This window comes from Lepisma saccharinum, chromosome 27 (assembly GCF_977018435.1).
Source record: "Lepisma saccharinum chromosome 27, izLepSacc3.1, whole genome shotgun sequence".
NCBI classification, from domain to species: Eukaryota; Metazoa; Arthropoda; class Insecta; order Zygentoma; family Lepismatidae; genus Lepisma; species Lepisma saccharinum.
In genome coordinates, this window is record NC_139255.1 from 53,149,342 (window position 1) to 53,174,227 (window position 24,886).

A 24,886-nucleotide genomic window follows, 5' to 3' on the forward strand; every position below is an offset into this window, starting at 1 on the left:
TATCACACAAATAGTACATTCTTCTACAGGTATCTTCTAAAACATCTCTTGAAGTGTTAATTGCTATTGACATCATCCCTTATTACATACCTTTGATGATCCAGATATCATACAAGAAAGTGCATAATATTCAATCATAGTGCCTACCGTACATTCCACCCCCAGCTGAAGGAATAAAACTTTCCTTCGTTCCCAAAACTTAGGAACTGTTGGCCTTTGATGCAGATATGGAAGGAATGTGAATGATGACGTCAAAGTCACAGATTTCTGTCTAAACGGGAGACCGCGACAGAGGCAGCAAAGGTAAGGTTAAAGAAGCTTCTCTGTGAAAGGACATTCTATAGTCTAGAGAATCTTCTAAATACTTGCCGCTACTTTGACTTCAGCTCATAAACAAGATAAAGTTTATGTTCTGTTAATTTATCCTTCACCAAGTTGTGAACAAAATAATATCTGCTGTCTACATTTTCACTTGTCACTACAAACAAATTATACAGTAGTTTTACGTAATGACCGGGTGCTAACGACAATGCAAGGGGGTTGATGCCCACCCTCCCCCTGGCTACGGGCCTGGCACACGATCTCGGCACCGTAGACCCTGCGTTCGAGTCCTGGCTTGGGATTTATTTTCAATTTCGCCCAGTGTTGCCACATGCTCAGGTTGGGACAAAATTCACATTACAACCTTGATTTGATTGAATTTGGTTATTTTACTATGCTTTTCTGCCACTTTTGGCTAATCGCGACGATGAGAGTGGTGACGTGATGAAATTAATGAAGGGACACTCATAAAGGCACCCATCCCCATTCCGGGATTCTAACCCGGGACCCCCGCCATAGTAGCGCGCTGTGCTAACTACTCCAACACGGAGGTCAACTGTATATAGCCTTTCTATTCACCTTTTCATCTGGGGCGTAACCGAAGAGACACACCCAAATATTAACCTCCCTTCCACGTAGTACCTGGACTGCAATTTGCAGACTAGCGAAGCCCTGGCGTCTGGAGTCACATCGTTGCGATTAACCGAAACCAGCAGAAAAGGAACACAAAGTAAATACGATAAGAGTCGAATTAGTTTCGGAACATCTCCAGCAGACTGCGCGAATCTGTCTAGCGAGCTTAGTGGGCGTGTAGAACCTGAGCAAGGGGCTTAGCGGTAGGTTCTGGGTTGAGATGACGTCAGCGGCTCGCTTGGTTGATTGGCTGCTTCGAGAGTTGTGACTCGTTCCAATGCTTCAAATGCATAACAGCCAAAGATGTTACGGAAATCATCTCCCTCTACAAATATTTGATACAAGAGCAGTAGATCCATTATTATTGCTGCCACCTTCTGTGGCGAAGCGGTTGATGCAACGCCCTACGAAGCCAGAGATACTTAGATTCGAACCCTTAGTAAAGTATGGTTATTGAGTCGTCATGTCTGCTTCATATATTGAGGAGTCTCTTGTTTCAAGAATAGCCATCTCTATTGTTGTCAAGATCCAATGACGAACTTGCTGGATACTCCACTCAAAGAGGCAATTAGCAAGTAAGTAATTAGTAAGATTTATTGTTAGTGTATTCACGTGCCAAGTTGATTACATTGTACTAAGTAAATTGTCGTTTTCTTGAAAAAATATTTGTGTATGTAAATGGTGTGTTTTCCACCACCAAGCCAAGAAATTCAATTCACACACATTACATTCGAGAAAATCTTAATTGTGCCTAACCAAATCGAACAAAAGGTAAGGTCAAATGGCGTAATATCGCTTTGATCGAGAAGGGTCACAGCGGTGCAACCTGTTGCACGTGGCTATCCCAGGCCCTTGTGTTACCTGAGAGAGACAGAGAGAGTCCGTTCTGCTTTAGCTGGCACTCGCAGGAGCGGATCGATGACAGAGGCCGACTTCAATATCCTGTTCCGGCTGGTCGGCATAATCCCTCCCACAGAGCTTTGTTCGACTCCGAAAACAGCGACGTTTCGGCAGTAATGCCTCCCCTTCGCACCTAAAATAAATAGCGCACGAGTCAACAAGCTAGTGTGGCGATCGTGCTTGTTAAAGAAGATAAGCGAGAACCATCGACCGGGTTGCATTCTGAAACATTAAACATTATGGCCTCTCTCTCTCTACGTTGGGGGTGATCCAAGGCAGTGTTGGCAGGCCACTCGTGTCTCGATAAAACCAAGTATCTTGTAAATAAACACCAGATCAACAGATGGCGCTGAGTCCTGCTGCATTTTTTGCTGGCTAAACCCGAGTGAACAAACAATTGAACGTCGTTGTTGTTTGCTAATGGCTCACACCGCCTATCCTTCGCGGTTTCTAGCCATCGTTACTGGTCTGTTTCCAGACTGCAATGGGCTTAATTTGGGGCCTACCCTTCGGGTAAGGGGGGGACAAAATTAAACTTGAGGCCTAAATTTGTTGGGAGGGGGAATCAAATAGTTCCCATCCACAAAAAATACTTTGTTTCTCCGGTCCAGGAAGTAAACAAAATAATTGTATATTGGATAATTTTCTATTCGGATTATCCGAAATGTCTGGATATCCGATGTGTGCATTATTCCGACAGTTTTATCTTTTGTCCCTTTTTTCGGGTTATCCACATATTATTTCATCGTCATGTTCGTATTTCACTGTACGGATTCTTCTGCGAGTCCTTCATCAAATCTGTTCTATCCGGATTATCCGTTGCATCCGAAAGGGATATCTGATAATTTGATATCCGTTATACGGTTATTTTTACAGTAAGGCCCACTGCATGTTCGTTATTTTTTGTTTATTCTGCAGTACTGTACTTTGTTCTATTGATTTTCTTTAAAAATGCATGGGTTTGTTAATTCGATTTTTTAGTGTCCCCTTGGAGTTCAACTTAAAAGGAGTTCACTTTATTTCCCCTGCATTATTTTTTTCTACGCCCATGGTACATGGGGCGTTCAGTATGCTCTTATACTCACCAAGAAAACAAAATATAACAGAAATGAAAATATGGTTATTTTTCAACATAGTCCCCTGCTCTTTCAATGCACTTTGTCCATCGCTGCTCCAAAGCCTATTGGAAGAAGATGTCCTCTTGCTCCTGCAACCATGCATTCACAGCATCCATGACGGCATTGTCATCCCGAAAAAACCTGCCAACGGAGATGCTGCTTCAAATGTGGAAACAAGTGGAAGTCACTTGGGACTAGGTCAAGTGAATAGGGTGGATGAGGCACCAATTCAACTCCAGCTGTATGAATTGCTGCCATGGCACAACCGGACTTGTGAACGGGAGCATTGTCCTGCTGCAGCAACACTCCACGTGTCAACATTCATCGTCTCTTGCTCTTTATTGCAGCTCGCAATTTTGGCATGATACTGCCCCATAATGGTGGTTCCATGTTCCAGATAATCCAACAGCAGTATCCCCTTGGCATCCCAGAATACAGTTGCCATAACCTTTCTGGCTGAATGTTGAACACGAAATTTCTTCGGGGTTGGGGAGCTGGTGTGCTTCCATTGCATTAAGCTTTGTTTGGATTAGGGGTCAAAGTGGTTGACCCATGTTTCGTCCACCGTCACAAATCTTGCCAAAAAGTCCTCTGGATCTACGCGATACATGCTCAAAAGTTGCCTTGAACAGGTCATTCTGCTTCTCTTCTAATCAGCATTCAGGTTTCACGGGGCCCATCGTGCCGAAACTTTCTTCTTACACAAATGATCGGTTAAGATGTTATGAACTGTGCCTGTTGACAACCCTGTACTCTCTGCTGAATACCTGATGGTGACTCGTCCGTCTGCCATAACCATGTCGAGGATCTTCTCAATGTTTTCCTCGGTGGTCACTGTTACTGGTGGTCCACCTGCATGGGCATCTTCGCATGACTGACTGTCTGCCACAGCTGAACTCAACGGCACCATCTCGCAACGGTGGGATATGATGGAGCAGACTGCCCTTATGTTTGTACCAAGTCCTCATGAATTTCCTTTTGCTGTAGGTTTTTCAATGTCAAGAACTTGCGGACAGCACGAACCTTTTCCATTTTCACCACGTTCTTACAGATGCTCTACTGCCAACACCGGCCAAGAAAAAAGTACATGATAAAACATCTTGCATTTCGGCATAAAGTCATCACAAGATGTCTACTTTCTACACATGTTAAAATTATGATAGCTACTACGTGAGGAGGAAGGGGGCGAGTGTCAGAGCATACTGAACGCCCCTCGTATTACCCATCGCGTGAGTGGGACACTACCTCTCTCTCGTGCGTGCGCGATGACGTGTGCGTTTTGTGAACAATCAAGTGAATGTTGAATTGATCCGACGTGGTGGGGAGTCGTGGCAACATGGCTCTATGGCCAGGTGCAGGCCGGCCGTGATGCTCGGCGCATAAATCATCAGTGCGATTTGTGGCGCTCGCTCGGTGGGATCTCTGGCCTGGGGCCAATTAGGGAACTATCCTGCGTCGTCGCAAGTTGACACCTTGGGCGATTTGTAGTTCGGCCGCGTGTGAACATTTGGTATCTGCGTTGTAAAAAAGTGACGGATTGACGATGCCGGAACGAGACTTAGCACGCCGTTGAATGTCGACGGCGAAACAGTATATACAGAAATAATTTTAAAACATATTCGAAACTTACTTTTTGAAATTATTTTGCGTCCCTTTTTAGTCATGTTTGGCCAAACGCGACGGTGAGCATCAATGATAAACATATATGAAGTTGATGAAAGGTTAGGCTTATCATACATCCGGGATTAGCCCGGACAGTCCTATTTTTTTAGTGATGTCCGGGGTTTTGAGAATCTGAACATGAAAATAGCTACCGGTATTGAATATTCACGACCAGAATTTAAAACAAACAAGCCATTTCTGAAAAAAGTCATGTCTAGTGAAAAGTGCAACTGAGTCAACTAACAGATAATGCTACCTAGAACAGAGGTTTCCTAAACATCAGAAAATGTATTATTCAATTAAACATTTAAAAACTAATTGATTGATTTTAGAAAATAATGTTAATATTTTTCTTGTACAATTTATAGTTTAATGTTCCAATAAAATATGAAAGCTTTTAAGTAATTTCAATTTATTTTTGTAAAAAAAAAAAATGAAATTCAGCAGTAATATGGTAAGCCTATGAAAGGTTGCATAAATTCAAAACTGAAATCCAAACATGCTTTTTCACATACAGGTGAAAGTTACGTCATGACAGTTTATGTAAATGCTATTTACAGTGGCGGCGATTTGGGAGGGGCCGCTGTTCTCCCCTCCCCCCTACTTCACACTTTTGCTCCCACACTATGCTACACCTTATATATCAAAGGAAAGTAAACTGTTCTCCCCACCCCCCAGTTTTGGAACCCAATCGTCTTGATTTAGTTTGTTTAACGTTGCATTCCTTCACTGTTGGCTACTAATTGCAACAAGGATGGAAATAAGCGGTGATAGATGTAATGGATGAAGGAATAATCACTACACATATGGAGACACAAGTCGCACAGAGGATTATACAGGCTGTGAATCTAGGCGCCAGTGAAGGGGAACATTTTTGTCTGCAGTGACTGCGAGAGCAGTAAACAAATGACTGTTCACTTTACGTCGCGAGTTTTCCAGGGGTTTTCTAATCTTGGTCGAGCAGTACAGAGACTTTTACATGTGCTTTCTAAGGTAAGAGACTTGTAGGAAGGGAAGGCCTAATAAAGGAAATCGGTAAGGATGGAAAGGATTGGATTGATGGAAGGTTTGTGTTGCTGCAACCATAAACCTTGGGTTTAAGAAGGCTAGACAGTTAGCTTTCTAAGAATGGTTTTAAAACGGACACTGAAGAAACGGATGATATATTTCAGTTATGTCATCATCTATTTTATATTTTTTATGCATTATAGTGACTTTTTTTTTTAAAAAAAAAAAGGAACAATGTTCTTATGTGACTGAAACATGACACCTGAAACAAGACCTTTCTGTTTGGTAAAACTTTTGCGGGGTGAATGTAAAGGTAGATTTACCTTCAAAATTAAATTGAAAGAAATGCTTCTACAGGAACAGCAGCAGAACAGTAGCACATACTAGAAGTGAACTGGCACTTAACAAACGAAAAAAACACTCATATTGTATAACTGTAACTATTGGAATTTTATTAATATCTTCAAATTATTATTATTATTATTTACTTAAATGCAACCTTATGTTAACATTCACATTTGTATTTTATTTTATTTTTTTAAAAAAATATTTTCGTGTTCTTTCACATTTATATTATCTTATAACTAATATTACTGAAACGAGAATATTCGTAATTGTAGGTAATGTGATTTTTTTGAAATTTCTCTTTAGTGTAATCAACCTTTCCATCTGTACTCATATATTATCATATTATATTATATATACTTATATTTTCTTATGACAAGGGTTAGGTGGCAGAGCAGCCTACGGCTGAAGCTCGCCCGCTAAATAAAGGGATTATTATTATTATTAAAAATTGGGCTTTCGGTAGAGTTTAGAGTTCTGTGAATAAATTGCTGGCTCAGAACGTCGGAAGTAGTTTTCAGTCTCATTTCCATCAGTCGGTCTCAATTTCGTAACTCACCCCTCCACACGAAGAAATCCTGCGTGAGTCAGCGTCAAGTGCCAAAATGAGCCGTGCTTTGATTGTTCCCGTTCCATAAATAACCTCGCCTCGTTCTGTGCAACCAGTTCGCACTTGCACACACACACATACAAATACACATGTACTTGTTAATGTGGTGTAGGTAACGCTATTCGAAACAGCCGTGCTGCGCTATTTTCAGTCGGCATTCTCTGGGCTATGACGGGTTGGGAAGTGCTTTTTTTTTCTCCCTGTCGTTTATGTTGGAAAGACTTCCTCAGTCACGAATAGCGTGTTGAGACTGACCCCGATTTTGCTCGCATAGGTTTCCTCATTGATTGTATTTTGTCCCTAAAACCTGGTTAGGGTGCTTTGGACCCTGGCAGTAGCCATTCTCTCCAGGCAAACACAGGCATGGGCGAAACTTGAGAAATAAACTTAATGGGGGGACGGGGCAGAATCGAACTTGGGGCTTAACTTTAAGGGGAGATCGGAATCAAAAAGTTTTCCATCCCATAAAAATAGCGTCCAATGCTATTTTACTAAATAACTGTTAAATTTATGAAGTCGTAAAAAAAATACTAATTACTTTGCTTCTCAAGTCCGAGGAGGTTAACAAAAGTACCGTTAACTTGTAAATTTGAATAAAACTGCAAATTTGGGGGCACGTATGCCTCCATGCTCCCGCCAAGTTACGCCTATGAGCATAGGAACATCTCAGCTCCTTGGTAATAGTGTGACATGCTGGCTCTCCCCTTTCCACCCCGAAAACATTAGCTAGTTTTCTAGGCTAAGATGGTTGTAAATCTCCTTTGTGTTGAAATTACAGTAACCCCCCGAGTTACGTAAGGAATGCCTTCCGTAAACTTTTACGTTAAGTTGAATTTGTAAATTGCTTAAGTGTAACTTCGTAAGAAACTGCAATGTTTATTATTAGTATATGTATAAACTACGAAAGAATATAAAACAAACTGAAATCACACAATAAGAAAAATGTCTTGTGACAGCTACATACAGTTATTACGTAGCTGCGAATGTACGTAAGTCGGGGGTTACTGTATTAGGATTGGAGGAATAACAAAAATGTTCCAGGAACAAAAAAAATTGCATCATAAGCTAAATTAAATTTACCTGAAGTTCAAGAGTATTGATTTTAAGCAGGATTTGAAAGTTGCAAGAATAAAGACCTCCTTGATAGCACGGTGGTTAATGCTGCCACCTTGTAACCTGGTTCAATGTCTATGTAAATACATTGCACAGTGGCTCAGATCTCACCTTAAACTCTAGGTCCAGTCCCGGTTAACCTCTCTGAGCATAAAGTGAATTGAAACTTCGGTTCAAGTCCACTTTATGCACTGAAAGTCTAGTTTAGAGTGAGATCTGGACCACTATGTGTCCCTACTGGGTATCAAACCTGAGGCCCCCAGATAGCAGTAGTAGTGCCCTACCAAAAATAGTAAATACAATTATTTCCCCAAAACGAATGAATAGGTAAACCCCAGCAGTAACCAAAGTAGAAGAATGAACTAGCGCAGAAACTGAAGTTGGGGTTAATTTTTATATCTGAATATGCTAGTATTTTATTTATGAGTGTTTTATTTAGAATTTTATTACTAGGAGGGTATACTTTATTTTATTTAAAAGTTTTTTTTGTTTTGTTTTGTTTTACCACTTCATCGGGGAGGCACTGGAGTTGGGAACAAATTTTTCCCAAAAATAATAACTATCATAATTTATTTTGTGAAGTATTTCTTCTTGTTAACTAACTCTCTAGCCTTCTTAAACCCGAAAGTTCATGGCTGCAGCAACACAGGCCTTCCATCTGTCCCTATCTTGAGCAAGATCTATATACTCTTTTCCATCCCTACCGATTTCCTTTAGGTCCATCTCAACGTTGTCCCTCCATCTTCGTCTTGGCCTTCCTACAGGTCTCTTACCATCAGGTTTCCCAACAAGAATCCCGTAAACTCCTCTTTCCTCTCCCATTCGTGCCACATGGCCTGCCCACCTAAGTCTTCTTGATTTAATCATTCTAATAATATCTGGACATGAATACAAATTATGTAGTTCTAAATTATGTAACCTTCTCCACTCACCTGTCTCCTCATCCCTTTTAGGTCCAAAGATTTTCCTAAGGATCTTATTTTCAAATACTCGCAATTTATGTTCCTCTTTCAATGTAAGGGACCAAGTTTCGCATCCATATTTTTTATTTTTTTTATTTATTAAACACTACAGGCAAATGCCCAGTTACAGTGTTTTGAGGTTAACTGAGTTCAATTTACATGCATATTGATAAGACAAGTAATTAATAATTGGAAAGAGAAAACAAAGACAAGGGGAAAAGAACTACATATAAGATGGAACAGAATAATCACTACATAACAACAATATATAATACAAGAGTGGTATATCATAAAATATACAACATATTTGGTTACAATGCCATTATATACAGGGTTCACATAATAAGTTTGCTTTTAGGTCTAAATAGATCAATGTCAGGGGTATTATTGGAGACTATATTGTACAACGCGCACATCCTCCTCATGGGATCTGTTTCAGCCATCCTGGTTCTACCTGGTTACTACATGCAAAATTTCTGTTTTGTATATTTTAACTTTTAGTTTCTTAGATATTAAACGAGAAGACAAGAGTTTATGAAGAGAAAAGTAATATGCATTTCCTGAATTAAGCCTGCTTTTTATTTCCTCTTGTTACTGAAGTAAATATAAATTGTGTCCATACAGGGTATAAGGGATGGCCATGTCTGAGGACAACCAAATGTCATCCTCACTTCCACGTAGTACACCCTGGACTGCATTTTGCAGACTAATGATGCTCTGGTGTTTGGGTCTATGGTGATCTGTATATAATTCTCTGCTTGACTTCTCTTGTGTGCTGGCAATTTGTGATTATCCCATCCTCTATTTCATCGTCTCAACATTTGGCAATTAGCCAAAAATGGCAGAAACGTGAAGTAATGTAAATGTAATCAATCAAAATTGTGTCCACACATGTTTTTTCATTGTATATTGCATTGATTATTGGATTCTGTAAATGTCGTGTTGATTTATTCCCAAAAATTTTAATTTCAGGTCTACCACCAGGGTCAAAGCCACCCCCGCTTCATGTTGTGCCTCCCAGCAATGCCCCCGGGAAGTTGCATCGGAGTTCTACGGGGGTCCAGCAGCTGCCAACGGGACCAGGACCAGGATCCGGTCCTTCCGGACCCGCCGTCTCCTCAAGCCAAGTAGCGTCCGGCAGTGCCAGGACAACCTCTTCCTTTGCCGCAGCTTTACGGAATCTTGCCAAGCAGGCAGGAGGACCAAACACAGGTATGGTTGATATTTTCAAAAGGACATTTTTGGTAATAGGAAATGTTGTGTATGAGGGTTGGCAACTATTTTTTTTTCTGTGAGAATGTGGGACCAACATGAAAATTCAAAATATACAATTTAAAGGGGGCAGTGTATGGTACTGTAGAATTCACGATCAATACAGATCATGTGTATCACGTGCAATAAATGACCGGCTGTGCTACATGTGCTTATTAGTCAGAGATCATACATTAGCATACAGGAAGAAAAGAGACACATAGTAGGGTAGAACATTATTCCTCACAGCTTCCGCAAGCTTCCTTTGGCATTTCTCACGTGCAGAATGCTATTTTCATATACATACACTGTTCATGCAGGGTGGTTACTTTCCGGGAATTATGCGTGAATTATTAGCTCCGGGAATTATGCATGAATTCTGCTTGAATTTTTCTCCGTAGACGTGAAAAATTGCAACTTTCATTAATCTAAATCCCATTTAATTTATACGGATTTATTAATGCTCTGAGGCACATTTTTTACACTTTAGCTTTTATTTTTATCAAGGAAGGAAGAGAAAAGAAAGGTGCGTGCAAAGTAAAACCGATTTTTCTCAGTCCGTTTGGTTTGTTAAGTGTTCTTTGCAGAAAAATCAATCTCATGTTGGGAAGATTATTGCAAGATAAGATATTTGGTTAGGTAAATTTGAAATTATTGTAAAATGAACAATTTTTCATAGAATATCACGTAACATCTGTGACTTGTGTGTATACCGTTCAGTTGAATTGAATTAGAATTTTTGGATACATTGGAATCGTACAGAAAATGTATGTTGTTAATATATTTGTGTGTATGGTGAGAGCTGGTAGGTAATACGTAAGGTTGAAATAGAGAAAACATATGCTTGTATACCCTTGAATTTTTGGGAAATTCACTTGAAAACCAGGAATTATACTTGAATTTTATGACTATCCTAGAGTGACCATCCTGTCATGCCATGTCGTGTACATTCTGTATGGCAGTTGAGTCAACAATGAATTACCACCACCCTCTATGAAATGACCGTACATCACACTGACATGTAGTAATGTGTCCACATGCTATGGGTGCCACATTCTCAGACATAAGATTGATTATATTGTTGTACCACAGTTTAACTTTGAGAAGAAAATAGTTGCCATGCCTTATGGCCCAACCCTCGTATTATTCACAGAAATAATAAACTTTTGGAACATGCTGTTGTCGGGACAATTCTATAGTTGTCTGCTAAAATGGCCTTCTCATACTGATGTCCTCTTCTTCTGTCCTCACATTATGGGCAGGTGTCTTCTACAGCCACTAATTTATGTCAAAATGTTCCAAAGAAATTGGGGATACTACAGTAAGTATAGCAGCTGCTGCGTAGGTGGAAAAGCTGCACAACCACCACTTATTTCTAGACTTAAATATCATCACACCAATGCAAAAACTAAGAATGTACTAAATCTTAAGTTGAGATAAAAGCATTTTAATGAGGCCCGTAGCCAGGCAGGGACCAGGGGAGCTCAGCCCCCCCCCCCCCCCCATGCACTGCCACCAGCTCCCTTGACATTAGGTAAAACTATTTTGAATTCTAATTTGTTTGAGGTGAAGAATGAAAATGTAGACAGAATATATTATTTTGTTCACAACTTCGTTCATTCGTCTTGTTTATGAGCAGAAGTCCAAGCATCGGCAAGCGTTTAGAAGATTCTCTAGACTTTAGAAAGTTCTTTCATAGGGAGCCTTCTTTATCTGTACCTTCCCTACCCCTGTTGCAGCATCTCGTTTGACAGAAATCTGTGACTTTTATATCATCATCCACATTCCTTCTGCATCTGCGTCAAATGTCAACAGATCACAAGTTTTGGGAACGAAGGGGAGTTTTATTGCTTCGGCCGGAGGTGGAATGTACGGTAGGCACTATAATTGAAGTGAATATTGTACATTTTATCATGTATGATATAAATATCTGTAACATCAAAAATACTATGGAGTGTGTATTAAGGGATGGTGTCAGTAGCAGTCAATTAACACTTCAAGAGATGTTTTAGAAGATATAGAAAAGAAACTGTAGTATTTATATGATATTTCTAAATTTTATATTTTACATTAACTTAATGACCACCGACACACATTTTGTTAAAAAAGAAAAACAACAAAGTTTTACAGTTGGATAAATGTTGTCATCGGTAAAATGTGTACTTACAACTGTTTTATTATGCCATATGAATTAACATAAGAATCTATCAACGAATAGTAGGTGATTTTTTTAAAAAAATTTGCACATTTCTGGTTTGACATTGATGTGACAATATATACGTGGTCTGTTAGGAAAGTAATGAGACTGATTTTCTGTAAACGATGAATTTTATTATTTTTACAAATCAAGGTTATCTATCCCCTTCAAAATAGTTCCCTTGGGCAGCTACACAGCGATGGAGGTGTTGTTTCCATTGTTCGTAGCAGTGCTGGAAGGCTTCTGCTGGAATACCTTTCAGCTCGTCGGTTACGCTCTTCTGGATATTATCCAAAGTATGAAAATGGCGTCCTTTCAAGTGGTTTTTGAGCAAGGGAAATAAAAAGAGTCACAGTAACAGATCCGGCGAATAAGGGGGCTGAGGAACCACGGGAATGCTTTTTTTGCCAAAAATTCATTGATGGAGACTGCCGTGTGACATGCTGCATTGTCGTGGTTCAGCATCCAAGTGCGTGCAATGTCTGGTCGCACACGTGCAACCCTTTTCCAGGGTCTTGCAAGGACTTCATTCGGTACACACATTCAAATTTAACTCACTACTGATCATTCTCACCGTCAATCGATGATCTGACCTCACAAGAGACCTCATTCTTTCCACATTGTCATCCGTTTTTGAGGTTGAAGGTCTTCCCGCACGAGGTTCGTCTTCCACTTGTTCTCGGCCTTCTAAAAAGGACTTCTGCCATCTGAACACTTGTGCGCTAGATAGTGCATGTTCTCCGTAAGCCCTTTGTAACTTTTCATAAGTCACAGTGGCGGATTCGCCAAGCTTAACACAAAATTTGATGGCACAACGTTGTTCAAACTTTTGCCAGTCCATTTTCGTAACGCACCTCACAAACACAACTTCACGTCAGACGCTCCCAACAATCGTGTAGCAACTGTAGCAAGTTGAAATTTGTACTGAGTCAACGGCAAGCGTTCACCTACCTGCCGTGTGAAAGTGGTTGCAGCAGCGTTACCGGTTCGTGCACAGTGTTGCCAGTCTCATTACTTTCCTAACAGACCACGTAATTACCAAACTTAAAGAATACTGAATGCCATTACATAATTTAGTCCTGAAGCAAATTACTTCTCGAGCATTTCCATTTTGTGTTGAAGACAGGAGATTTCAAGTATTTTGTGTGGTACTTTTTAACACGTTTCTATAATAATTAGTTTCTTCATATTTCAGTTTTGCATAAAGACTGCATTTTCATTTTGTCATGAAATATAACCTTTGAACATCTTTTTTTTATATGTTTTTGATGAGGTAATTTTATATTTATTATTATTATTTTGCAGAACGTGAAGCCGAGGGTGAACCACCTTCAAGGCAGATATCTCCAAAGCGAGGACCCCCACCTCTTCTAAGTGGGAGCTCTCCTCCTGTTGTTACCGTAGCTCCAACTCAGAGTACTCACTTGTCTCTGCATGACAGTAGGAAGGTAGGCATGGAGAATTTTTATTTACTGACATCCTGTTAGTTGTTCATGTAATTTACTCTCGCATTGTGTGTTTATCGTTTTACCCTTTCTGTGGTTATGAAATGGAATTTGGATTTCACCAGAGCCAGGATTTTATAGGGCATATAAAGGGAATACATACGTAGCAGAACATAGTGAAATATGTAAAAGATCACACAAATACGAGGGAAAGTCAGTAAATATGTCCCAATCTTATGAGATAGCTGAAAATAACAGTGAGTAGTTTCTAAAGGTGTCGCAATCCAGCTTGATGATATTCACTTAGCAGTCGCTAGATATCAGATGCACGCATGGGCAGATCAGCTTAGCAATGCAACCATACTTGAGGAGTGCACATGGAGATGGCATGGGTGGAGGAAATGATATGAGCAAGATGACAGGAAAGTGACGATAGATAGCAGAGCAACCAGTGGCGAAGCGTGACATTTTCACGTACTCATCGCAAGATTTGCCAAACATCAGGGTTGGTCTTTCAATGGAGAGGACGGGGAGGGCACAATATTTCTCTGCGATAAACGCCAAGGTCACTGCCAATTGAATGTAAAAGGTCATACCACAGACCTTATGACTACAAAAGACACATAATTCTATTAAATATGATGGAAACTGAAATACAAACACCTCAATTGTCGTGTTTAAAGGTAAGAATAACCTTTATGGTTCACCGCCAATTGTTGTTTTGATAATGAAAAGCCGATTCATATCGTTCAATGTGTGCAGTGGAAATAGCAGATTTTCGAGTGATGTGCCCAGGATTTTTGAAAAGGGTGGAAGGGGGGGGTTACATGTACTTTTTAGTAGTCATTTCTGAAGTCCTCATTTTGCCATCTTTTTCTGCAGTTTCTTTCTTCTTTTTTTTCCAAAGAATATTGAGCCTAAGCAGAATTATGATCCTCACCACCCCTCCTTGAGCATGCCACAATACACACTGAAGAATCTTGATGACTTCAGACAAACCCTGCCGTGGCTGTAAACATGGGGATGGCGGCTGAAGAAAGGGCCTGTTATGACCCAGACCTTAAAGAGTGGGGGAAAGTGCAGGTCGTTGGACCTGTCTGCCTGTTCGAAAGCGTTCAGCTGTTCTTGGCACCGGCAGAGACCAGAGAGATTCGCACCATTCTGCGATGAGCTGGGACAACGAACACCATTGCGTTCAATAGGAAACTTGGCAGGAGGGTAGTACTGGGGCCTCATTTCGATGCACTAAGATTAGCGAATCTCTTGCGTATTTCGAGCTGTTTCATGATGTCGCTTGGCTTATTTCTCACAAATACGAGAATATTCTGACTTATTATTTTTACTGCTTCTCTAAAATATATAAAATGCAATATTTTTATTATTTTGCTTGGTCATCGCCGCATCTCCTGATGACCGGATGCCTCGCCTCTGATAGCAACTGCAATATTGTGTTCTTATGGTTTAGCCTACAACATAATTTACAATCATTTGAATTTCCGAAATCTGTGTGCACAGTGGTGGCAATTGTTTTGCGAATGATGAAGATGCTGAACATGTAGTGTGACTGTGGCTGGGACAACAGCCCAAAGGTTTTTATTTATTATGAAGCAGGTTTTGGGGGAGTGTGGAATTTATTGAATATCATTGATGGGAAATGGCCAGTGTTAATCAGTTTTTTTCATCTTGTTCTGTAATTTGACTTCTTTTTTAATTTTTATTATTATTATTATAAACCTACTAAATTCTGTACCTTGTGCTCATGATTGCAATTTATGATTTGTTGCACATTGGTGGATGCATGAGAACTTTCCAGTCATGAAAATAAGTTTCAGTTCAATTAAAGATAAGCCATTCTTTTTATCAGTTTTCCTAGTCCAGTAAAAACTGTTTAAAGTATTAACAAAGTATCATGATAAGAATATTCCTTGATCATTGGCTTTCAATGATTGATAAAAAATTTACATATTAATTAGTTAATGGTGCTAACTATTTGACTGTGTGAGAGCCCCAACAACAATACAAGTATTAAAAATAATAAAAGCACATTTTAATGCAGATACAGATTATGTTTCAGAAGTAGTGTGTGTCATTTTGCAGCTAAGTTTATGACAATCAGTTTTTGTCACATACTTTTTTTTATTATTCTATATCCTAGGTTTTCATTATTTTATATTTTTCGGTAACCTTCATATCGTCTTGAAGCTTCGGTAGAAAAACACCACGTTTCTGAACCTTTTGTGTTTTCTGCTTTTGTCGACTTTTCCCCCTTTCGGTCGTAGGAGCTCGGAACTAACAATATGCTGTGATAAATCTTTCACTGTTTTTGAGCGACTTTTGTGCATTTGGCGACGTAAAGTCCACGTGGGAGGCCAATTACTGGAGGAACATGTTACGTACCGGATGAGGGTAGAACTATTCTTTTCACCCCATTCTAACGCAACACGTGTGCTTGAAGAAGCTGGATCAAGCAAAAAAGGGACGCTTGACCACCAACGTCGTAACTTCAGATTTCCGTGCCTAAAAGTCAGTCCGTTGTATTCGAAGTTTCAAGCTGTCTTTATATAGTGGCAGATCGAACAAACACGTACAGTCTACCGCCAGGTTTTGAACCGACAACACCACTGCGACAGTCGGAGTAAAGATTCGGGACTTTGTCTTTTTTCTACCGTGCCGTGTATTTTATCCTGCGTGAGTGAGTGACAGTGACTAGTTGTACGAATACACAGTGTTAATTAGTGACCTGTGCACTGGATTCGCGTTATTCGTTTTGTGACGAGGAACATTAATACAACTATGGTGGGCTAAAATCAAGAGAAGGAGGGCTACGGGTCTTCCTAGCCTGCATGAAGCCGACAACGCAGCAGATCATCGCTCAGCGTCGCGACGTCACACCACTAAAACGCCGCCACAAAAGCCACAAACGACGCCCACAGCCCGATTAGAAGTCATGAAATGATACCGCCGAAAGCCGCCAGTCGAGATGCCGACACCCGACGAGAATTCTACGGAGAGAGAAATAAAGAGAGAGAGAGAGAGAAATTGGAAGATGAAGCGACACCAGCTCACACTTAGATCTACCGTCTAGAAGAGAAGATTGAGATAATGAAGCGACACCTACTGCGTCTTGAGACGACGCCGACGTCCCGCGTGAGATTAGCAGCGAGAATCCACGAGTACCCCCGGTAAAGAAACTTCGCCCGTTTTCGCCGTCCCCCCAGAAAGAGAGAGAGAGACGATGCGAAGCAATTAATCGCTCCATTACGAGGCCAACAAGATGATGGCCGTGATGTTGAAGCGTAGAAGGAAGGTGTGTCCAAGAAGATTGCGAAGTGCCGCTACAAAGAAGTAATGTGGGGAAGTGTTAGTGTTGCAAAGAGGACCGCGGATCGACGTCCTGCCGCCGTTTAGAGGACTACGGTAAACGTCGCTGGCACGTCTAGAACATCGAGATGGTATAGTATACTACTGTTAATTTTCTATATGTGTGAGTGATCATCTACCCAAGCCTCCAAAGATCGGCCGTCGGACGAAAAGATACCAGTATTTAAAATTAAAAGTCGCGAAGGTATTGATTATAATTATTTCTCGCCAGCATCATCTAAATTTCACGACAATTGCTAATTCGGAAGATATATTCACAGCATACTGTTGTTTTTCCACGCTCTGCGCCAAACTGTTGAGTAATAATTTTTATTTATGTCACCTTATATGCTTTACTCGGTAAAATATTTGATTAAAAACAGCATAAATCGTGTATCTCTTGCATAGATCACCTCAAAGTTTGCTAAGTGAGGAAGTAAGTTAACTTCGTGCTATTTTTAATGTATTCATACATCAGTGTCTTCATTTTTATTCTGTAAACATGTATGCCTTGCAGCTGATATCTAAGCCTAATGTTATTGAAGTTCCAAGGCGCATTAGTGATAATTCTACAACAATTATTTAAATGTCTAAATAAATTGCAAGAATAAAAAGTTTACGTGTCATGCCCGTTGGCAGAATGTAATGAGCACGCGCAGATGAAACTTTAGTATCTTTAATTCTAAGCACATTAATGTCTTCGGGCGCAGTTTAATATTCATAAGAAAAACTAAATATTGCATGGTGTCTAAAAAAGGGCCAATGTATTTATCTTAATGTAATTTTCCCCCTGCGGTATGAGAGAGTGTGTGAATGCTGAGTGATAGCGAGGGGTTGTGTAATCTGTCTATTTTTGTGTGTTATATAATATACATTTTTGTTATCTATGTTTGACTATGATTTGCGTTTATACAAATAGTATACTAATCCTCATAACTGTTGGTATTTATATTTTAGTTCAACGTTAAGTCAGCAAAGCATTTCTGCAGGCTAACATCAATTATTATTATTATCTACGTCATTATTATTATTATTATTGATTATTATTATTATTCAACGTCACTTTATGCACGAGTCGGCTATTCGTCGGGGGTAAAAACCGATCCGGTCACACGTACCCTGGAATCAAACCGTTTAGCTGGGCCCGGCACCTAGGAAGGGGACTTCGGTCTCCGGACTAAGTGTCCAGACATAGGTCATGTACAAAGGGCGGGTGAGAAGTTTCATCTGTTCGTATGGTGTTGTCATAAGGTATTTTTTGTGCATTGCAAGGTGCCTTGAGAGGCCTCCCGATGGTGCAGTGGTAGCATTGTCACCTTGTAAACAAGGGGTCCCAGGTTCGATACCCGGTGGAGGCACATAGTGGTTCGGATCCCACTTTAAACTGTAGGACCAGTTCCGATTAGCCTTTCTGTGCATAAAGTGGACTTAAAGCAACAAATCAATCAAAGCAAGGTGCCTTGAGACACACAGTGGGGCTGGAGCCACTCGGCCATAGTGCACCAGAACCATGCCCCAGTTGCCTTTATCACCTGGGCTTGTTCCCAGAAGCTATTGGTTAGAGGCTGGGTGCATTCTAGAGTCACTCTGTGCAGGGGCATTTTAAGAAAGTTCCCATCTGAAATTGAACCAGAGTTTCTCACATGGCCTATGGACTGTTTAAGCGTGACTCCTATTATATTAGAATTCATTGTTAATATGTGCAAAAGGAATTGGTTGGTGACTTTAGCTGTGCTTGACCTGATGGAATCACTACAAGAAAAGTTCTGCAATGCTGCTTTGTAAAGAAATGTCACTATTTGAACAGGTGATCTTGGGTTACCAGCCAGATCTAGAATCCAAGGTTTCGAGCTCATACATTGCTCTCGTCATCAGTGAATGTTGATTGGAGACCAAGTATTAGGTTAAATATGTGCAGTTAGTGGTGATTGGGTGCCAGTTTGCTTCCTCTTGGTAGACAGGAGACCATGGTGCAGGGCAGGGTGCGAAATCATTGAAAACTGGCAGGGGGGAAGTTATTAATTTTCAACCCCCCTCCCCCACAAACATATGTGTAAATTATACGATATATACACTAGTGTCCAAAATTAAAGCAACAAACAGAAATCCTAGATATTCTCGATTATGATGAATGATTTTAGGGGTGGTCTTGAGTGATGGCACCCCTGTTTAGGGAGGAGGGGCAGATCAATTATAATGTTCAGTAAAGCTAAGAAAAAAGTTATTTTTGGTAAACACGCTGTCGTAATTAAATATTTTGTGGGGATTACGATATGGTTTTGAGGGCACGAATGATATGATTTGGGGGAAACACATGACATGATTTGGGGGGGAAGATGTGCCATTTGCGAGGGGGGAATGTGCCATTGGCTGGGGGGGATGGACACCCCTGAATCCTGGCACATTAAGGTTAGTTTATATTCTATCTTAAACCAGTTGTCTATGACATCATAAATATTACTATCACTTTATCTTATTATGTGGTCAAATGGACACATGGGAAATAATTTCCGTTTGTCGCTTTAATTTTGGACATTAGTATATATTTCTAATGTAATAAAAAGTAAAAATAAATTACTCAATTAAAAATATTATTATTTACATAGAAGAAATTAATTTCTTACTTTTATACATATCAGATATTGTATAGCAGCTAATTCCTTTACTAACTGTTGAAAGATGTTAATAAATTATGAAATAGTTGAAGCTGTTTTATTTTGTGTAAGTTTTTGTTTAGTTTGTGTTTATGTTAATATAAATCAATTAGATTTCATAGTTATTATTTTTTTGCATTCTTGTTTTACTTTTATTGTGCGTATTGATGTAGATTTGTTATTGATCTCTTGAGAGAGAAAGCATTCAATACTCACAACTACACAAATTTGTGTGTGTTTTCAATATTATTCTTAGTAAAGTATATTTGAAATTAAAGGTAATTGCTTATCTTAACAATTATTTCCCCCTGGAAATTTTTGGTGGGGTGATTTTTGAGGCCAATGTTGTTGGTGGGGGGAAATCTCCCCCCCCCCCATCCTCCAGGATTTCACACCCTGCTGCAGGGGCAACCGTGCTACCGAAGCAGCGGAGCTTACAATCTGTCCTTTGATTGTTTTATTGGCAGATGTCGGATGTCGTGCTTTTACAGAGAAGTGGATTCCAGGTGTGAGTCCCATGTCCTGTTGATGTTTGTGCTTTCTTGGTGCTTGCTGAAGGAAAGTCTGGGTTTTTGTGAAACTTGTGTTCCTACAATGACATGCACAATTAAGGAGAACATAAGGATATTGATAGGGTTTGACAAACATTATATTCTATTCCATGGAGGCACCTTTTTAAAGCAACATACTCGTGCAAGAATTCCTTGATAAAAATCTCTGTGGTGCCGAGAAGTCAGAAGAGAATGAAATTGTAGCACTTACTAAAAGTAGTTATGTTTCTGTCGCCACTGAACAATCATTGCACCCTGTTTTTTTAGTCCAAAAATTTGCTTGTAACTTTTTATTGCATAATTGTCACATTGGCATGTCCGGTAACCAAACCAACAATAGTGGCGCAGTGTCTTGAACACTGAAGATTACATTTTAAATTTGGACTATTCAATTTTAAAATATATCGTGAGTATTCTGTGCATCCTAATCTTGCACCAAAATCAGTTTTCCTAGTAACACATGATTTTTAAATACCTGTAAAACTGGCAATATATATACAGGGTGATTATAAAGTTTCGATCCATTTTTGTGAAAACGACTGATTTCTTCTTTCCATTGTACATGATATGAAAGATGCTGACTAATGAAGAGAGAATAGCTTAGGTGTGTGTGGACAAAACCTGCTCCAACCAAGGTTAATATCAGGCTACTGGCTCAAAAAATTCAAGCGAATAGGTACTGTGTAAGATGCTAAACATTCTTGAAGGACCAGCGTAGCAGCCGAAAATGTGCAACGGGTAGAATGTGCCATCACTTGAAGCATCAACAACAAGTTTAAGCAGGGAGCTGTTGTTTCCACAACCGACTGTGCGGAAGATACTTACTCCATTACAGCTGATTGTGAAACAATGTGTGCAGAGCTGTTACAGGCAGTGAAGGAGGAAGATTTGATCACCTCTTTTCAACACCTACGTCAAAGTATCCAGCACGTTGTGCTCAACATACACCGGCAATGGTTTTAAATGTGTTTGGTGAAACGGTTAGACATTGGGATTCATGTGTAGACATGCAGAGTGCTCATGTGGAAGTGCGTTGAGGTGACACTTTAATGGATTTTCTTCTGTACACCACTTATCATGTCCGATATTTTTTTCTTTCAGTCTTGATTATGTGTTACCAAATACTAGGGAGTTCATTCAATACAATTGTTTTAATCTCTAGCCTCTTTTTCTCAATAATGGATCGAGACTTTATAATCACCCTATATATATAAAAGCTAAACATAATGGCCGCACCCCACTTTGTTTGCAAAAAAATAAAAAGCATAAAATCTCCAACAATTATGTGGTGAAATGTGAAATGTGGTACTTTGAAGTGTTAGTGCAAAACAATATACTGAACTCTATTCTTTTTCCAGGGTTTGGAACGACAAAGCTTATCCCACCATAGCCCACATGAGCTTGCCGGGCAGTCTCTGCGACCCCCTCCAGGGAGCAGGCAGGACGATGTCTTGTTTTCTGGTCTTGGCTCTACCACCGGGTCCTCCCGCGAGGAGATTCTAGCCTCCTCGGTGCCAAGAAGCATGCCAAGCGTTACCTCGTTTGGAGAAAGTTTGGCCCGAGGTGTTGGTTCCATATCCACGACTTGCACAACCCGCCCCGAGGAACTGCTCCTAGGAAGAAGCGGATTCCAACCGTATAGGCCGGACGAATCTCGTATCGCCCCGCATTTTGGTTTGGATCCTGCATACGCTCCGTATCATCATGGATTGTATCCACCGCATCTTTCCCATGCGTACAGGTAAGCATAATTTCTGAGGCTGGTGATTTATATGCACTAAAAATATGCAAGGAAAGAGTAAAGCTGCTATATAAACAAGACACAATGTGAAAAGTTAAATTTTTGCTGAAAATGTTTGTTAAAACTACCTACAATAATTAGATATTTGATTAAGATTTTTTTTTTCAAAATTTACATCAATCTTCATTCAGTATTTATCTCTATGCACACAGGCTTGTAGACAGAGAAAGACGTCTACACATTACATTAAGTAAAGGGAGCAAATTTCTTACGTTGGAAACATTAGCTATGGTTCCTGTACTTCAGTGGTGTCAAGGGCACCCACAGGAGTTGTTCTCAGGGGGCAGTCACAAAATTTTTTAATTTTTTTAATTACATTACTACTACTTGTTTTTGTTTTTTTTAAATTACATACATTTGTAATTTGCATATTCTGTATATTTATATTAGAGATGGGCCGATATGAAATTTTGGCCGATACAGATAAAGTACTGATATGAAATTTACCGATACCGGTAACCAATATTCTACCTATCCGATATAAAATTAGAAATGGTCCTTGAAGTACCTGAAAGGTTTACAGGAAGGGGAGGCGCAAAATATAGCTGAAGTTTTACTTTCTTCTTCGTAGCAAGAGAGAAATATATACAATTTTAAGCTGCCGATAAAATATGCATGGCTTGTGCCAAGCGATATCATAGCAATTTCAGGGAGTTAAGTTTTCTGGCAAGGATTGCTTTTTCTGAAGTGTCATTTGGATGAATATTACGTGCTGACTCTAAAATACTTCGGATCAAGAAGGACCCATTTCTCCTCCTGTATTGTCCAATTCCATTAGCTTTATTGCGCTTGTTACCTTACGCAACATACTGGTTTGTACCATACTGCTGGAGAGGCTTTGTATGGACTGGATTTTCACCAGTTGTATTTTACGCACTTTCCTTGGTGCACCATCATTCGCCATTCTTTTTGACCTACGTGATAATTACTCCTTAATAAATCTGTGTTTCAAGGTGACTGCAGTGAAAAAGAAATTGCATATTTAGACATTTACTTTTTTAGCAAGTAGGGCATGGAGATTATCCACAAAAATTACAACAAAATGGCAGAATTTTGCACTAAATTATCAGATATTTATCGATATATCGAATTAGTAAAATGGTCTAATTTTACCGATACACCTATATCGGCCGATACCGATAGTGTACTGATTAATCAGTCCCATCCCTAATTTATATGCAATTTGCATAACTGTATATATACTGATAATGTGCGAATTGCTCACAATCGAATATCAACTAAAGATTAAAAATCAGTAACTTACATGTGTGAACATGAGATTGGTCAAACAATGTTTCGAAGGTTATATTTCTCCTTCTATAGGTTGATGCGATGTTTTCAGACACCTGACTCGTCGAGAAAGTGTTGGTTGAGGATTTAGGTCAAAAGGTATAGTAAGTGTTCTTTCCTATATCTTTTGACCTAAATCCTGTAGTTGAAATGCTTCAATGCAAGCCACTTTTTCAGGTGAAGAAAAAGAAAGAAATCACTGGGGGCAAGGTCGGGGCTGTAAGGGGGATGATTGAATAGTTCTCATCAAAATATTTCAATTGTCTCAACAGTACGAGCAGCTGTGTGTGGGTGGGCGTTGTCATGGATCAGAAAAAATTCAGAGCGTAGCATTTCTCTCCGCCGATTTTGGATGGCACATCACAGATTATTCAGTGTTTCGCAATACAGCTCTGCTGTAATTGTTCATCCTGTTTCCAAAAATTCCACAAAAATCACACCCTTTTGGTCCCAAAACACGGTTGCCATGATTTTGTGAACTGATGGTGTTTGTTTGAATTTCTTTGCTTTAGGAGAACCAGAGTGCCACCATTGCATTGACTGCTGCTTCGACTCCCCAGTGGCGTACGATATCCACGTTTCATCCCCCGTCACTATGTGCAAAAAGAGGTCATCCCCATCCTCCCCCCAGTGGGCCAAAAAAATGACGTGCAGCTGTCCTTCTTTGCTCTTTGTGAGCGTCAGTCAGCATTTTTGGTACCCACCTCGCACACAGTTTGTGATACCCCTGGTTGTCAGTCACAATTCGATGCACTGTTTTCGCAGACACTTCTGGAAACTTTTCAGATATTGTGAACCGGCGATTGGAATGCACTTTCTCGTTAACGCGTTCCACCAGGTCGTCCGTCTGAACACTAGGCCTTCCGCTATGCTCATCGTCATGGACATTTGAATGCCCTTCCCGAAACTCTCTGCACCATTGCCTGACCTTCCCTTCACTCATCACTGTCGGTCCATAAATGGCACACAATTCCCAATGGATGTCAGCTGCATTCTGTCCTTTGGCGTTCAGAAATGGTATGACAGATCTACTTCGCATTTGGTGGGATTTTGTATTACGGCAGCCATTTCACCTTACTGCTACTCACACGTACGCAACCCCACTCTGACGATTCTATCTCTGTTGCAAGCACAGAATACTAGGGCATGCTCAACTTCATCAGTGTTGCAAACCCCTTGTAAAAAATTATCGGCTTTTTTTTTTTCATGCCACTTGTTGCAAATCACAACGAAGAAGATGAATGATGATCAACTAAAATTGATAAAAATACACACAGGAGCACCCATGGCCAAGCCCTGACTGTAACTCATGACCATCAGTGGTAGATTTGCAAGGCAAGCCCTGAAGACATTTGTCCATCAAGGCAGTGAGTGAGTGAGAGAGATTGTGCGTGTGTGTAAGCAGGCAAACGACATAAATAACTTTTGAAGCACAAGGCAAGTGCCAAGTTAATCAGTATGATCCAAATGTGTTTGCATGTTATAATCTGCCTTCTTGGCAAAATACCACAGGTTGGTATGAAGCCAGGGATCATAAGGTTTTAAGTCCTGGGTAAGCCATACATATTACTTTTATTGTGGTAATTCATCCTCAATCTTGCAATGAAACTGGGGAAGTAAGAACATTTTTGAGCCTCAAACTTTCACACTTTTAAGTAATTTCAA

At 40.0% G+C, this 24,886-nt stretch overlaps 1 protein-coding gene across 1 annotated transcript in view; it reads left to right on the plus strand.

Annotated features, from left to right (window-relative positions):
• The first annotated feature begins 7,216 nt into the window (after window positions 1-7,216).
• Window positions 7,217-24,886, plus strand: part of LOC145980255 (uncharacterized) — a 49,742-nt gene continuing 32,072 nt past the window's right edge. Inside the window, exons 1-4 of the mRNA XM_083113264.1 lie at window positions 7,217-7,274; window positions 9,645-9,884; window positions 13,426-13,568; window positions 21,489-21,871. Coding sequence (XP_082969390.1) covers window positions 7,217-7,274; window positions 9,645-9,884; window positions 13,426-13,568; window positions 21,489-21,871 — 824 coding nt within the window. The remainder of the gene's footprint in view (window positions 7,275-9,644; window positions 9,885-13,425; window positions 13,569-21,488; window positions 21,872-24,886) is intronic.